At 48.7% G+C, this 18,057-nt stretch overlaps 1 protein-coding gene across 1 annotated transcript in view; it reads left to right on the forward strand.

The window, feature by feature from the left end:
* The first annotated feature begins 3,443 nt into the window (after window positions 1–3,443).
* LOC112553600 (high affinity cAMP-specific and IBMX-insensitive 3',5'-cyclic phosphodiesterase 8B-like) overlaps window positions 3,444–18,057 on the forward strand; it is a 101,848-nt gene continuing 87,234 nt past the window's right edge. Inside the window, exon 1 of the mRNA XM_025220942.1 lies at window positions 3,444–3,914. Coding sequence (XP_025076727.1) covers window positions 3,798–3,914 — 117 coding nt within the window. The 5' untranslated portion in view covers window positions 3,444–3,797. The remainder of the gene's footprint in view (window positions 3,915–18,057) is intronic.

The raw sequence follows: 18,057 nt of genomic DNA on the forward strand, positions 1-18,057 counted from the left end.
ATAAGTGCCCACCCGGCGGGCTCACCCTGAATGGCGTGTCAAGAGCACGTGCCCACTGACGTCACGCACGCGCTTTTTGCAGAGCGTTTGTAATGAAGTGGAACCTGGTGCCAGGCCAGAAATAGACTCCAGCAGCTTTTGACAGCGATGTTGTGCAACCAAACGAGAAAAAACTCAAATTTCTCCCATAATGAAAAGAACACGTGCGTCATGACATGTCCAGGGCTCAGGGCATCGTTACCTACCTGTGGCTGCAGGCGAGAGGAAAGAACAGGGTGGTGGAGGAATAAAGCGCGGTTGAAAATAGAAAGAGAGGGGTGGGCGAGAAGGGGAAGTCAGCGATTAAACTCGACTTTTATGTTTTATGATCATTTGCTCAAAAAATACACACTTTATCTCAAAAACAGATCCAGTTTCGCGTTGATGTCTGCCGGAGAGTGCCAGGGGGTCACGTGACTTCTCGCTGGTGGGGTGGGGTCACCTGTTGATGATGTTGTTGAGGATGATAATGACGAAGAACTCGTAATAAAGTGCATCATCAAAGGTAGCTTATCCACCATCAACACACTCAGTGTAAAGGTAAGTGTAGACAGACAATAGACATTAATGCCACACAAACAACAGCATTGCTACACATAAACAAAAACATAAACAATGAGGAGAAACAGTAAATACAGCCAGAAAGATGCACGATGTCAGTGAGGACCACACGCAGTGACATTTAAAGTGTTTGAAAAAGATAAAGGTCTACAATGTTGGAGAAACTCACAAATCCTGTATAAGCTGGGGACAGACACAAAGAATTCTGTGAGTTGAGGCGCAGGAAGACAGCTCTCGATTATGTTGGAGGGAAAGAATTTTATAATGGTGGAGAAAGAAGACGACTTCTGTAAGTGGAGGACAAAAAGAAAGGAGATGGCGAAGGAACACTGACTTTTGGAAGTGTTAGAGAGAGAGAGAGATGGTGGGCTTGCACAGGATCATGAGGGAGGAGAGTGAAGGGTGTGCACCCAGTGCTTCCTCCTGTTCTTACTCTCCCTTAACTACGGCCCGGAGAGGATGACAACACCTGATGTCACCTGCCTGTCTTTAGTCCATTAGTCGCCGGAAGTCTCAGAGTCAAGGGCTGTGACAACACCCAAAGGACATCTCTCAGAACAGAGGACGTGCTAGACGACAACGAAGATCACGTGACGACCACGGTCTGTCACAACCTGAGACATCAGCTGCAAGTCGCTGCGAGCAAAGGACTTTGAGACGGTTCACCCTGACAGCTCGGGACGAGAGAAGTGGAGGATAGTAAGTGGAGGAGAGTGAGTGAACAGACAGGAGGGAACAGATCCCACTGGCAGGGTGAACGCTCGCAGTTCAAAGTGCCGCAGTGGCGTTGTGGGTGTTGGTGTGTCGGGTGCCTACCCGCATAGCAACCGGCAGGTAGTTGCAGGTGACAGGCAGGTCCCGTCACGCCGGCTGCACCCCGCAAAGACTGTCAGCACGCCGTACCTCCACGCTCACCACACCCGCAAACACACAATAAAACTGCAGGAAGGAAACCCAGTGGAATCGGGTGGGCCATTCCTTGTATCATGATCTGCGTCACACCCGGACTTCTTCACCTGCAACATGTCCGCCAATACCGTCTTTTTTGTTTGAAGCAGACCTGGCAGGCTTTGAACCTAGAGCTTGATCTTAAAAACACCCGATACAAGTGCTGAGCAGATCAATGGAGGAAGTACGCGGACAAGGGAACTACCCGGGGTAGTTGTTCGCTTTAGAAAGGACGAGGGAAAGTGCAATGAAAGTTGTGGACCGGGTGGGCAAGGTGAATGACACGAGGCAGCTAAAAATAGTATCAGGCGGTTAGATGACAGTTACGCGTTCTCCAGCAGCCACTCACAGTGCCTAGTGAGGTATTGTGAGTCTGGGCCTTGGTGTCCCCTACCCCCTACCTCTACCCCCTACTTCCTGCTACCAACGTTGTTGGCGCGAGGTGTGACGTCAAGGTGATGGGGGTAAGAGTGGGGTAGGTGGGGGTGGGTGGGGTGCAGGGAAGATGGGGCTACTGTTGCAGGTCATCGACCTTTCGGGACACCGTATATCCCCGCTGGCAGCTTGGTTTACCTCCCTGGATGGTCCGCCGGGGTTACGTGTGATGGATTCTTTGTTTTTTTTTGCACGTGTGTTTTGTCACGCGTGACAGACCGCAGTCCACCTGCTGTCACTGCAAACACTTACCGCCCAGCGCCAGTGGGAACACCTCCACCACCACAGCCAGACTCACAGTCACACCTACAGCCAACACTCTGCCCCCAGCTAGTGCTGAGCATCCCTGCTGCTGCTGGTGATGGTGGTGGTGGTGCTGCTGGTGTTACTGATGTGCTGTTGTACCGCCATATCTGTAGCATTACACCAACCTTCCCAACTTAGCTCCAGAACCTCGAGCAAAATAACTGTTATGAAAATTTAACCAAAAAAAACAACAAACAAAACCAAACAAACAAACAAAAAATCAACATTCTATTGTGAACACGAACCCTGAATGGATGCTGTGCTCTGAACACTTGTCATCAAAGTTGTGGTCATATTTGTACGAACCACGATGGCCACCATGGTAGGACACCAGGAACCTCTACGTGTATGAGTAACAACGGAAATGTAGACTTGAGGTTTCTTTGGATTCCCTCCCATATCGGAATAAAAGAAATGAAGAGGCTGATAAGCCAGCTACAATGGCAGTAAAACAAAATACCAGTCTGGAGTCACAAGAGATGTAGATAATGGCTGCCCTAACCCACCCAAAGAGCTGCGGCACAACCTACTGTCATTAGCAATAGCAATGGGGGCAAGCCATTAGAATTCTAGATTCAACTAATAATACTAATTATGACATGACTACCACCTCTACCACCAGGTGCGTAGCGGTTCGATTCCCGTGTGGTGCAAAGGTGGGCCCCGCCCTCGCTAAGAGAGGGCCTCGAGAAAGACGGAGTCACTAACAGATCAGCGACTGTTAAAGTTCACAGGGAGGACGCTTGTCCCCTTGAACATCGTGCTTATGTCTCTGTTGGGGTTTGGTTTATCACAACAAAGACACGGCGTTGTTTACGTGGCGACATGACAAACGTATGTGGAACCGGAAGAGAGTTTAGTCGACTTGTGGGGTTGAGAACAGGCACATTACAGACGACAACGGCGATGATAGTCGTCAGTGGTCGTGTTGCGAAGGTGGGCAAACAGCCCTCTGCCTTGAGGGGTGGCTCTCGTGGGGCTGGTGTGGGGCTGGTGTGACTGAGTACAGAGGACAGCGGGGGCCGACAGCAGCAAGAAGCATCACACGTGACGTAGCACAGCGCCCCACACATGACGTAGCACAGCGCCCCATACGTGACGTAGCACAGCCCCCCACACGTGACGTAAAACAGCGCCCCATACATTTTCCGAGCAGAGGAGCGAGAGAGCGTGCGAGCCACGCGGGGCCGGCGGTGCCACGATGTAAGTGCCGCGGTGGCGTAGTTGTGGCGGTCGTCGCACCAACGACTGGCTGCGTGAGCGGGTGTGCGGAGGGAGCCGTGGTGTCGTAGCCCAGTGCACGAGGCGGGAGCGAGGACAGTGGTGTGGAGTGTGTGTGTGCGCCGTGTGCTAACCACGCTAACCTCGTTCTGGCTGCTCACCCAGCCTCGCTCACCCTACCTCCGTGGTCACGTTGATGGTCAACACCAGGGATTACCGGCGCGGTCACTGTGGTGTGGGCGGCAGGGTTGTTTACCTGGCAACACGTGTGTAACCTGGCGGTCACCATGTCCCACACACGGGACCGCTGTGTACCCAGGGATTTACCCCACGGCAGCAGCAGCAGCAGCAGCAAGCTTCTCCAGAATGGAATGTCTGACGACTTGCAGGATCTACAACTGCAGGTAGGTGCTTTAACACCCTGTTCTCGCGCTCTTTCCCTTGTATCACCACTCACCCCACCCGAGCTGTCCTCACAGGGTGCGAGGAGCCAGTCGCTGCCTACAGACACAGGCGCACAGCGAGCGGGGGGGGGGGACACGGGGGGCACAACGAGCAATTACACTGCTGTCCCCACCTCGCCACCAGGCTGCTAACAATGGGTGTTGTTGTTGTTGTTGACTGTTTGCACGAACGTTTGGACAGAACACAGCCCGGCCAGACTTTGTGATGTGCATGACAATGTCAAGATTGTCCCCCGCCTTCATTACACACGTCCCAGGCTCGTCTTTCCACTCCGCTCATCCCATCTTTCTCTCTTCCGGTGTAAGATGTCATGGTGGAATTCAGTTGTAACAGGACCTCATCATCCAGGGGAGCCCCTCATGACAGCTGTTCATTACCTCCTTCTCCAGTAAATCTGAGGTGTGATGGAAGGAATGCACGTTGTACTCGTTGTCTCCCTCACTCACTGTCTCCCTCACTCACTCCACCCCACTTTCCGCCAGCACCAGACTGCTAATGAAACTTGACCCACATGTGGAGAGAACAGTTCTCAGCCTGGAGAGGCTGTCACTGTATCAGATTGTAAATATGACCTCTGACCTGCTTTATAAATTGATGACACTCCAGCATTTTGATGTCGATGTATCGGGTGCAGGCGTCAACATGAAGCGTTCTACTTTGCCACACTGTCCTCTCCACTGCACTCATCTTGTTAGTCCTTCTTTCTCTCACTACTTTGTCTTTCTCTCTATCGCTGGTGGCCTGCGAGAATCTTACAACTGTTCTCTTAAACACTTCTCTCGTAAAGTGCGTGCAAGGGGACAACGAACACACACACACAGATACACTAAAACTGGCAAAAACCGTGAAAATTACTAGAAAACTGAGGAAACTATTGCAACTTCTCTCAACAAACGCTACCATACACGAAGGCCTGTATCCCTGTATCACCTGTATCACTTGTATAACGTGTGTCACTGGTATCACCTGTACCACTGATGTCACCTGTGTCACCTGTATCACTTGTATAACGTGTGTCACTGGTATCACCTGTACCACTGATGTCACCTGTATCACTTGTATAACGTGTGTCACTGGTATCACCTGTACCACTGATGTCACCTGTGTCACCTGTATCACTGAGGGTGTGCACTGTATCACCACAAGCAACGGTGTACCACTGATGTCACCTGTATCACCTGTACCACTGATGTCACCTGTATCACCTGTATCACCTGTGTCACCTGTATCACGTGCAATCAGCTGTTGGAGGAGCTGCAATCACGGGCTACAGATGGAGGTCCTCCACATCCACAGTTTGCCACCCGTACAAAGCTTGAATACACGAACACAGATACAACATAAATACAAGTAAAAACAGAAGACATTCAATTTTTCATTTTACCTTACATTTCGACCAGTTAGGGGGGATCCTAACTGTTGCAGTAGCATCCAGTGGAGGTGTGCCTGACTCGCCGAGTGCCACGAAGCTGTTTGCTTACAGTTAAACAAATACTTGTAACACGTGATTGTATATTTAATTTCTGAATTATTTATGTTGACATGTCGCCGACAGTCGCAGGCCTCTCTCCTGTTCTCTCTGTCTCTGACATACTGTGTGGCATGTCATCTGATTGTTGTTGTTGTGCTTTGTATCACCAGTCTGCATATCAAGGTGACATGTCACTAACAGTTAAAACTGTTGTCTCTGTCTCTCTGTCTCTCTCTCTCTCAGAGCGCTGCCCACACAAACACAAAGATGAATAAAGACTGGTGACGAGTCGGTGGAGAAATAAAGAATGGATGAGTGCTGTTAAGGTTACGATTATGTTACAGATGTGCACGTCACCGTGTGTAATGCGAGTCGTGCCGCACGTCACACAGACGTGTTGCGTCATCGTCACAGACGTGCAGCGCGAGAGTAACGCCGTACGTCACTAGCATGTCACGCGAGTGACGGCATACATTACATGGCGACAAACACACATGTGGGTCTCAATAATGGAGAACAACTCGCGATATCATTCATAAACGACCGATGCGAGTCAGCAGTTGATGACCTCACTGACCTCATGACCTCATGACCTCGCGAACTGTTGACTGCTGCTTGTGCGTGTGTCTGTACTGGAGTTGTCTCTCCATGGCGGTCCTGATGCTGGGTGTATGTGGTGAAAACTGACTCAAGTGCCTCAGTCTGTGTGTGTGTGAGTCTGTGTGTGTGTGTTGTAGAGAGAGAGCACGCAGTGTTTACACACTCACTCCCTGTCTACAGACATCGTGAGAGCCTCATTTAAACTTTCATTTGCCCATTCACCTGCGTGCACTGGAGCGAGCTGATGCACTGTGGCCTGCATGTTGTGAGACAAACCACTTCATTCTGTCAGCATCCACAGCAAGGGCAGAGAAGCGGGGATTATCGGCCTTGCTGTCAGCACGTGTGAGGTGAATAGACATGGATGTGTGCGTGTGATTAGATAATGGCGGCACGGAGGATGCTGGCCTCCCTCCCTGGTGCACACAGTGCAGGCAGTGAGTCCCACGTACAGAGCATCGTCAGCGGCTTCTACTGTGTTGTAGAGCATCATCATCATCAAGGCCGGAGAGTCGGTGTCCAAACCTTTGACCTCTTCTCAACTGTTTTCTGATTATCTCCATTGGGGTTGGTGTTCGTGATTGTGAATTCATCCAGACTTCTTATAACAGGGGCCGAACCTTCAGGAAGTCGATGGCTAATTAGAACTTCTACCGATGTAGGCTGGGATATACAAGTCACAACTAAAGCCACAGTCGGAGGAACTCCGAGCTAACTGCAGGTTCGCTGAATACAACTCAGTTATTCGTTGTCATAATGTCTCCTCCATCGTCAACAAAACCGCTGTACACTCACTGTGAAGACATGTCGGATACCGCTTTGAACAAGAGATGAAGACACGTGCAAAGTGCAATTTAATGGAGGAACACTGCGAGGAGTTCTCTCCACCTCCTTGTCACCTGACGTGTGATGACAGCTTTGATCTCGCCGTCACAATGGCGGCCACAGGTATCTGGCTTCTCCAACCTGTGATCCTTTGTCTTTCTACGATGTCCCTTTGACATTCGCTTGCATTTGAGGCATTCACGAAGACACACACACAAACAGGTGGACGAACACACATTCGCCGATGTACAGATGTCTACACACATACATAACATAAAAATAAAAACACACGTACAGAAACTAATGTACCTACACATGTGCACACATACACACAGACATTTTCTAATCCATACGCAAGTGCAAACACATACGACACTCACAAAAAGAAGGGATGGAGGGAAGGAGAAAAAGAGAAAACAATCATCCAAAGTGTTCTCGTCATACCGAAAGCAGGCAGAGTTACTGCCCCAACACTCTTTGGTAGGTCTGCACATTTATTTGTGGCGCGAAACATATTATTAACAGCGAAATAGGAGATTCGTCCCGAAATATCTTGGCGCGCAGTACCCTAGTTTACATCGTGGGAATGTTTTGTACTAACGAGCGAGCGGAGGGGGGTGGCTACAACACGAGAATGGAAAATTACCTCCCTTACAGAGCGTGCACAGGACTGATGCTCGTGCTGGTGAGCGCGCGGCTAATTCGTGCACGTGTGTAGTCTGTAGGCGTCTGAAATTAATGATGTGTGTTTGTGTGCGGCCCTTAGCCACGTGTACACGTGTACACATGTACACATCTATTTATAGAAGGCTGTAGAGAACGTGTGCAAACCAATGTGGCAGCCTTGTAAGGCAATGTCAGCCGCCATTGTATTTATTTCCTCTCAGTGTAGACTCGTGGACAATAGGACCTGACTTTCTGTTGTTGTGTTTACACTCGAGGTGGAGTCCAGCTGCAATGCAAGGTTTTTGTGTCAAGGCCAGCAGCAGGTTCATCAGCTCGCAGACATCATCTGACGATGACGATGACGATGATGGTGGCACACTTACTCTGATGGCCTTCGTGGATTTAAGTTGAAGGCAATGTTGAGCTTAAAGATGTCAAGTTGCTCTATCTGCAAGTGGTGGAAATTAAGTGGACATATCGTCTTCACCTCGAGCATCTTCATATGGCTATCTTATCTTCATGCCGACTATCCTAGGATAGCCGTCTGTTGTCACTGGGGCAGCCACCGGGGCAGAGGTTCTTCCCATGGGATGGAGGCGCCGACAACAGTCAACTTCATTTTGCGCTCCCTCCTTCTTGGGGCCGCCCTTATCGTCGTACGTGTCCCATTATCTTCCCCTGGGGGAGGTTACTCTTCCTACAAGCCAACTTCACAGGCGGGATTATCTTTATGTGCTTTTTTTGGTGCTTCTTCAAACGCTTGTCTAATCTGAATGTTGTTGATCGGCTTTCACACAGTAACCACCGATGGTCATGTCGGCAGGTCTCGCCATCACTGGGACAGTCGTCTCCTCTTTCTCGGTCATGGTGATCCACTTTAACTTGGCTGTGAAAATATTTATTGGATTATATTTGACAGCAACATCCTCCAAAGTGCATGTCAGTTAGTGCAGTGCTGTTAATGGTGAACACTAACAGAATCTCATTTTAAACAATCGTGAGGCCAGTCGTCTGGGAACCGACCGCAGCTTTAGTTCTCAAAGCAAACCGCACAAACAGCGACAAGAACCTGTCACAATATGTCTGAGTCCACAACAACAACAACATGCACCAGGCACCAGATGTGCTGCGAGCCTCAACACATGAAAAATTATGTATTCTCGCCCCAACTCCCCCTTGCTACCCATGCAAAGTCATTGAAGGTTGTTCCCATCATTCGGAGACTGGCCATCGTTAGTAGAAGTCCGTTGGCATCATCAGTGACGACTGTAGTTTATTTTCTCTCGTTTGACAGTTTGAAGTGACACCCAGCGGCCTCGGTGAGCAGACAGAATGATGTCAACAGACCGTTAGTTTATTTCTGGCTTAGCAGAAGTCTGTAGGAGCGAGAAGACTTCAAGGTACAAGGTTGTCGATGAAAATCATCGCTGACGACGATGACAATGTGGATGTCAGCTTTGTCCATCAGCACCTGGGCTCGGGTATCACTGCAGAACAAATGGAGTTCAGACATGAACCCATCCATTGCTTGCTGCACCCTGCGTTCTGCACGTGACGTCACGTCCCCAGTTCCGACACTTGTTTTCCTCCCTACGTGACGTCACGTCCCCAGTTCCGACACTTGTTTTCCTCCCTACGTGACGTCTGTGTCACCCTCCTCCAGTCATCAGGGCCTCACTTCTCATTTGTTTCTTCCTTCTGTCATATTTTCTCTTGTTTATTTTTAGGTTGTTGGTTTTTTTTGGCCTTGTTGTTGCTGTGGTCGTCTCGGTCATTACGGACCAGCGCGCAATTCTGCCTTCTGTCGTTTATATTCTACCTGTCTACCTGTTCAGGTGATTTGTACCTGTTAGTTTTGTGACACAGTTCCTGTCTTTTCACGTTAACAACATTTTGTGACACATCCACTTCATCTATTGTCCTGTAAACACGTAAGGGTAGCAGCGATTGGATACACATTACATAATTACATATACTGTAGATATATTTATGTATGTGCATCATAAGAGGGAGACGTCTGCTCGTGTGATGCTTGTTTCTGTTTCTGGTGAATAAATCTGTCTACCTCTTTATAAAGCCCATAAAAACATTTTAAACGAAGTTGTCTGCGTATTGCTTCCTTCGTCATCTTGTGATGTAGATCATCCTGTGATGTGTGACGTGCTTGTGGCAGTTGGCGGCGTAGTGGCTAAGCCACATGACAACGTGACTTTGAAAATCGGACGTCGTAGGTTCGTATCTCGGCTCCAAATTTCTCTCTCTGGACGTGACACCTGTTTACAGGGCTGAATGTCAGTGGTTTGTCTTTAGGTTCTCTAGTTCCCCCTCTCTCTTTGTGTGTGTGCACGTGCGTGTGCGTGTGTCGGTGTGTGTTGGTGTATGAAGAGAGTAGTGTTCACTCACCTAGTAGGCTGTTATGTGACATCTATTGTGTGATGTTTGCTTGTGTTTGATGTGAGTGGCTTACATTTGTAAAGTTTGTTTGACCTGTAGAAAATGCTTTATCATTATCATTAATATCATTATCATTAATCATATGATATATGTCTCATGCTGTGATTGTCATTCACAAGTGTTACCAACATTGTCATCACTCACTCTCTCACCAACAGAAAAGCAGCTGCCTGTTGGCTGTACAGGTCGTGATATATTAGTTTCCTGGGAGAAGAACAACATGAAACACACCTTTCTAACAGTATTTAACTCCTGCCTGAGTTCCAAACATATGTACCCAACACACAGTGTGGAAACTCCATGGGTACAAATAAACAGCCAAATGCAGATTCCATAAATACACACTGATAACACGATTTCATATGTTTCATGGATTAACTAATGTTATATTTATAAGTCGCAGGTACGTTGATAAAGTTAACATAAGTATTGACCACATAAGCCACATATCATCAAGATTCCTGTGTATCCCTCCCTCGCTACTAATACTAAAAGCTTTGTGTTTGTGGAGGAGGCTGCAGCCGGCGTCATTCGGAGGCCGCGGCGTTGCAAGATGCTGATGTACTTTGAATGGTGGCGATACACAGACTCTCCTGTGTCCGCGGTTAGTCCACACCCCGCTCACTCACAGCTGCAGTAGCTTCTTCTTAGTCCCGTGTACCCGCCTGTGGTAGGCAGTCTTTCTCTTCTTAGTGACACGTGACATGTCAAGTCTGGTGTGACACAGACTGGTCCGTGACTGATGTATGTCTCATCCTGTGATATGTATCTCATATTGTGAGTTTTGCGGTTTGCGGTTTCTTTAGCATGTTTTTTTTTTTACAGGGTGGGGTTGCTAGCCCCACGCCCAACCCTCCTTCACCAGAGCTTGTGTGTGTGTTGGTGTTCCAGGCTAATATTTATATTGAGATGTATTGTGATTATGCCATACAAACATTAGTACAGAACGCGGCAATGAGTGCGACAGAGAGCAGTGCATTTCCTTTCAGAAATTCGTTCTGGGATTTTAAGCCTCCTTCTGATGTTCATCGAGCCTTTGACCTTCTGTCAATGCATCAGAAGCGTCGCTAGCTCTCCACACAAACAAGTAGAGTCACGTGACTTTCAGACAGACAACTAAGACGAGCAGCCAGCAGAACGACAAATCATCTACTAACTGGGAAAACGTTAAAAAACGACGAAGGTGAATGACAGACAATAGCAGACTGGAGGTTGACCCACATGCGTAGCCAGTGGAGACTGATGACCGGGGGGCGAGCTGTCTGCTGAAGCTGCTTTGGTGACGTGGCGATCTCACCCGCAGGTTGGCGAGTGGAGGAAAGTCGATAGGTGTTCGACACCAGCCAGTCGCCAGGTGAGAAGCGGAGAGAAAACAGCAAGGTGGGGGAGGGGGAGTCAGACTAGCAGTCAGAGGGGGTGTGGGTGGGGGTGTGTGAGAGAGATGGGGGGGGCTTAAATGCGTGAGGCAGAAACTGTCATTGGCCCACCCACCTCCTGCACCACCCGCCTGCTGCAGGTGTGGACTTGTTGTTAATACTGTCAACGTGTTCTTGTGTATGGTGTTCATACAACACAGTATGGCGTCAGTCACCCAGTTACTTGTGTGAACACTGCATGTGTTGATACAGGCTATAAGACAGCGCTGTAGGTGGTTCACTGTGTCTAGCCGCCATTGCTGTGTAGCGTAGTTCACTGGCTTGTGATGGCGACTGTGTGTAGATGTGTAGAGTACTGACTGCCTTCAGGGTCTGTGGCTGTGTAGCACCTTGCTACTGGCGGATGTTGGGGGAGGTAGAGAGATGACAAACTATTCATTTACTGTAATGATGTGAAGCATCTTCCGCTGTGCTACAGGGTCAGTGTTGTAGGGTCAGTGTTGTAGGGTTAATGTTGTAGATGCAGTTTCACCTTGTGATCTGTCACGAGTTGTTTGTGTTTACCAGCATCTCTCTAGGCTCAAGAAGCTTCTAGGTAGAGATGAGTTGTGGGTTGTTGTAACTTCCAGTTGCAGGACCGTGAGTACAAAATCTCTCTCACACCTGCATTACCCTCCCTCTCTCTCTCTATTACAGACACATCGACACACACTGACTGGAATTATTATCATTTCAGTGGCTTGATATTTAGTGACGGTTGATGTACGTGTGTATGAATATGCTATATATAGATACACACACACACACACACTTATTAAAAAAATATTGAAAACAAGAGAAAGATCACAAAACGTGGTCGCTATAGAAACAGACTTTTGGCAGTTTACAGCGAGCAGTGAGTGGTGAACACAATAGCAGTGAACGTTGATGTAGCAATGAACAGTGAAGGTTGGTGAATGAGCAGTGAGAGCAAGCAGTGAGCTGTGAGCAGTGAGCAATGAGCAGTGAGCAGTGAGCAAAGATGACGGACTGTGTTTCTAGGGATGGATCCTCTCCAGCTTCTGTTGTCAGATGAAAGCCATGGCGAGGTGCGGCGAGCATCCAGTTCAAATCACTCCCTCCGGCACTTGGAGCATAAGTGCGACTGGCTAGCAGTTCACTCCGAGCTTGCGGCGTGCCTGACAGACAGAGGGAGGAGTAGAGAGAGAGAGGGAGGAGTAGAGAGAGACAGAGGGAGGAGTAGAGAGAGACGGAGGAGTAGGGAGAGACAGAGGGAGGAGTAGAGAGAGAGACAGAGAGAGGAGTAGAGAGAGACGGAGGAGTAGTGAGAGACAGAGGGAGGAGTAGAGAGAGACAGAGGGAGGCGTAGAGAAAGGCAGAGGGAGGAGCAGAGAGAGCTTTCCCCTTGTGCCACGTGTACCGTAGCCACCATCATGGGGTGTGAAGCCACCCTGCAAGCCCTCCTCATCTGACAAGTCGGCCACAAGCCTCAACCCAGCAAAGGTTATCGCTGGTGAAGGAAGGACGGAAACCTGAAAGGTGGCTACAATGAGGAGTCTGTATGGCTTTCATTGCCCTCGCTATTTTCGGCAGAGAGATGAAGGAATACTTGAGCTGCATCCTCAAATACATCGACATCTCTCTCCACTGTGTAGACCACCAGCAACTTTTCCCGATTTGTAAGGTACACATCACCCACCTCCACCCCATTATTCCTCCCTGTGAGAAGTTAAGGATTTCACAAAATCTCATGGAACATTTCGTTCACCGAGTAACATGTCATCTGTTTGATTTCTCTTCGTCTCTTCTCCAATCCGTCATCTCAACGATGAAGAGGTGATGCTGATAATGATAATAATTTTGGAAGCTAGCTTTTCTTTTCGACAGCTGGAGTGATTGAGGGAACGTCACTGCGCAACACGGGTATCGAACCTGCTTACTCCGGCTAGTCGCCGGTATTCTATCCGCCACCCGTTTCTTCCACCTTGAATGTTGTCAGCTTGTGACCTGAGGTGTGATCTGAGCGTTCACAGGAAGCAACAATGTATGATAGTTCACAGCTACCTAGTGGCTACTGTTAGTAAACTAAGCTACAGACATTGTAAAGCACGCGAGCATCAAGCAGACGAGTGAACACACAGTCCAAACACAAAGGAAATACAGTCAGCCTCGTTTTGACTGAGATGAACAGGGTGGGCGCCCAGGGGCTGGCTCTTTCAGGTAATCTACGAAAAAACAAACAATACTAAAAATAAAAATGTGAAACAAAATGTTTCCTCGGCGACAAACATCTGTAGCTTGTAAACAACTGTGAAACCTGTGCTACCCTGGTCTGATGGGGTGTAGTGCCGATACCCGGAATACAGATGGCGTCGTTGACAGCCTGACACCCAGTCTACAGTTTAATTAACCAGTCGTGCAACCGTTGATGTAGCTCGTAAAAAGTTGTTGCTGCCAGGGAGCGAGCGGAGGCTGGAAAGGGAGACGGTCACGTGACTGGTGAAGCCGCTGCCATCACCACAAATGAGTCGTCGACAGGTCGACATCGGTGTGGGGTGGTGGTGGGGTGGTGGTGGCGGTGGTGGTGAGGTGGGGTGGGGTGGTGTTGGTGGTGGCGGTGGTGGTGGGGTTGTAGCGGTGGTGATGAGGTGGTGGTGGCGGTGGTGCTGGGGGAAACAACGAGGATCAGATACAGATGAAGAGCTGAAAGGAAACTAAAACTAAAGCTAATATTTATTTAATAACAGAGAAACAGGAACAAAAGACAGATGAATGGGCGTGTCTCGTCATCACGTGTTCACTCGCTGTTCACTGGCTGCAAGTCGCAGTGAAGGAACCCACAGGACGACAGGACAAGTGAACTCACAGGACAAGGTGGCGGAAACCCTTCACCTATCATTGTTTGTAGCAACACAGAGTGGTTTATCTTGCAGACAGATAACTTTATACTCACCCTCCGCCCTCCAGTCGTCGTCCCATCGCTGGGAACACAGACCTCCGGTAAAACTGAGAGAAGAAATGAAGAGGAAAATAGAGAAGATGGAGGAGTGCTAACAACAAGTCACCAAGCACGTGAGCTAAGAACTTGGGGATAATGCGGACACAAACTCGTCATGGATGGACAGTTTTCTGGGAGGGTTGAACGCTCAAAGTTCATTTTTATTTCTTATTTCTCCTTCCGTCCTTCCAATCTTTCCTTCTTTCCATGTCTCCGCGTCTTTGTTTCTCTGTCTCGCTTTGTCTGTCGTTCTGTTACTTCCGTCTCTCAACGGTCTTCTGAATTCTTCCTGTCTGTTTATTTGACATGTATAATTTACTTTGTAGTTTCTGTGTCTGTCGGTATTTCTGTATCTCATACAGCTGCATCATCCTTTGTTCTCTCGTGTAATTTTTGCGTGTGACGTAAGTGTCATGGCGGGTTCTGTTACTCTGTATACAAATGTATTCACACACAACTCACAGTTATATCTGACGTAGCAAAACTCAAGCCTGACGAGCAGATAAGACTGAAAGTGGACCGTCGACACCCTCGCCCACAGATGAGATTACGACAGTCACCAACGCTCGGACAGCGAACTAGGACAGTGCTGACGTCACAGAGGTCAGGTCACATTCTTTCGGCAGGTGGCTTGTGGGGAGCGCTGACGTCAACGCCTGATATTTCAGTCTCATTGACACATATACAGGAGTGTGATCTGGGGGTCTTCACATTCACATTCCGTAACAACTCAATAACCACAAGACGGGAGGGTGTGTGTTGAGGGGGGAGTTTGTGGACAGGGGGAGGATTTCTCTCTGGGTTCAGGAGAAACAACTTCTTTGATTCTGTTGTCAGCGAAATGCCGGCAGCCGTAAGTTCGTGAGAACGCATAAACAAGTTTTTGTTTTTCACTCCACCCTGCACAGGGAGGGTGTGAGGGAGGGACACTGAGTGAACTTTTGTTGGTCGCACGTTGGTCGCTTTTGTTGTGTGACTTTACAGAGGGAGGTCTCAGCACAACTATTTTCTCGTTAACAACAAACAAACACAACTTATTAATGTTGACAAGCGCTGCTCGTGCTGCTGACCACAAGGAAGCAAACATCTCTCATTACTTGTCGTTACGACCGTTAACATGGCAACGGGCGGGGAGGTGAACAGCTGTAACAATGCTAAGTCTGTAACAATGGTGAGCATACAACTACTGCAGTAACAGGAGAGAAGTCACAACACCTCGTTACCTGCAGTTAAAGGATTTCTGTCTGTCAATCTTTGTAGTGTTGTCAAAGATGTCACACCTGTACAGGTGTTATAACACGGACATTTGTGTTGTTGCTGTAATAAACCACGGCCATATGTTACGGTGGTTGCGGCCATTTGAGTTGGGAGTTTCGCAGACAGTTAACATGACAGACTTAATGACGATAATGATGGAGAACGAGAAGATTGCCAGACAGCAATGACTACGTGGCCATGATGACAGCGAGGCTCCCAGACTCGTTCACAGACGACACACGATGCCGACTGGCTAATACAGATCGGTTTATCAGTTTAATAGGAGAAGGTTCTGACAAGTATTCACTGAGACGATAGGTAGAAGATGAGTGATGATGTAGATTGTAGAAGACCTGTAGAATATTTCTAACAGACACGTCATCAAGCCTTTGACATGTTTGTGAATTCCTGTCACTCCAAAGTCTCCATTCTTGAGCCTCACACATCGGCACCATCACCCTCGCCAGATGGTCGTCCTCTCCTCCATAGATGGTTGTCACTGACACTGTTAGTGCAGGTGTTGTCGTCATGTCACGGAAACATCACTTGCTCTTGTCATAACTAACCCCAGACCATCGGCCACAAGCTTGGTGACCGCGACCCTTGACCCGTAAATCTCTCTCTAAACTCTTGGCTCGGTCTTATCTCGTGAATCAGGTTGAGCCGCTTGAGTAAGCTGTCAAATAAATTAAGAAAAACCCACCAAAGGGCTCTACCACATCTTGAACAGCAACTAGCAGTCAAGTTCACCTGTAAGGTGATCTATGACGTCATTACTCAGGTTACCGCCCTTTCGCCAGTGAGTTTTACTTCTCGTCTGACTCTCGGTCTTTGTTTGTTTTCAAGAGATTTACCGCCATGCACGGCCTTTAGTCAGGCACAGAAAATAAAATGTGGGTAGCTACACGTGGGTAGCGAACTCGTGTAGCCGGGTAGCTGCACTGATGGCTTGCCTCTCACACCTCCACCCTTCTCTCTTCAACTGAAATTCCGATGGCAGTCAAGGAGCATCGCAGTCCAGTCATCCATCTCCACCTTCCGCAGCACAAATGTCAGCCGTGGGGATGTCGATACAACGCAGATGTTCCCCCCGGGGCCTGCAATTCTTCCCCTGAATTACAGGGTGTCAACGATTACCTCCCTTACAGAGCTGTGATGCCACTTGCTGAATAAAATGTTTTACACAGGTGTGAAATTCTTTTGGTCTGACAAGTTGCCAACGCGCACCGAGTTCCATTGAAGTTTGAATTTTGAGACTTGACTGCCGTGTGTTGATGGTTGAGACTTGACTGCTGGTGTTGATAGTTGAGACTTGACTGCCGTGTGTCTGGTTGAGACTTGACTGCCGTGTGTTGTGGTTGAGAGCGGTTGGAGGGCAAGTAAGACATAGTTTTCCACCTGCAGGTCTGTAGAGATAAAAGTGTTTTGTTGATGCCGTGCGGTGTATGAGGCTGGGGTCCACCATCGTGCGTGCTGGTGCATGAAGCAAGTGTGTGTAGAGCCAGTCATTGATGTGGCATCATCTCTCGTCATGTCACTCCGAGGACAGAATGGTGTTGGCACAGTGACCTCCGTGTTCCCCGACACAGAAATAACTCAGTCCACCCCTCCACCCCACCACCCCACCACCCTACCGCCACCCCAGGCACATTTCTCCGCCAGTGATTATCCTCTGATCACAACCTTGATTACATCAGACACATACCACAAGTATTTTCTTCCCCACCAGAGAGCTCCACTCAGCAGGGGAGTCAGCAGGTCGTGACTTTCTCAGAGCAGAGGAGGAACTTTGGTCAAAGATTTCTTTGTGAACTTGAGTGTTCGCGCAGACAAACACAGAGGTCTGCAGGCTCGCTCTACGGGTTTTTTCTCTTAATTTATTCTACTGCCTCACGAGGACAGAGTTGCACAAGCTCATTTCTCTGTAGTTATCCTTATTTTGTACAGGGATCGTTTGTAGATGTTGTGGCTGTTGGCTTTGTGGTGTGGAACACACCAGTCGTTGTGCTCACCGCTAACAGATCCGTGAGTCGTGTCGGTGAAGACAGAGGCTGTGTAGCTACTCACACACGTAGCCTGTAGTAGCCTGTAGTAGTCTGTACTCACCTCGAACTCTTGTCATTTCAAAACATTCCCACTACGAGACCTTTAAGAACAATTTCCGCATGACTGACTTCGGTTTCCACTCTGACGAACTTTGTTTTACAGGAGCCACTGCCGTGTAGTGGAGCCACCAGTGTTGCTGTGGGTATCTACTGCTGTGTAGGTGGCTACCTATGGTATTTTGTGGGAAATATACAGTTGTAGAGGCGCCGACATGTGTAGATGGACGGCTGTCTGTCTGCCGAGACCAACGCTTAGCCTCTCGCCAAGTCTCCGCTGTTAGTCTCGGCGAGCCGTAACAATGAATGAGACTAAACCGGAAGCTTTGTGCA

The sequence above is a fragment of the Pomacea canaliculata genome, linkage group LG13 (assembly GCF_003073045.1).
Source record: "Pomacea canaliculata isolate SZHN2017 linkage group LG13, ASM307304v1, whole genome shotgun sequence".
In the NCBI taxonomy this organism is placed as follows: domain Eukaryota; kingdom Metazoa; phylum Mollusca; class Gastropoda; order Architaenioglossa; family Ampullariidae; genus Pomacea; species Pomacea canaliculata.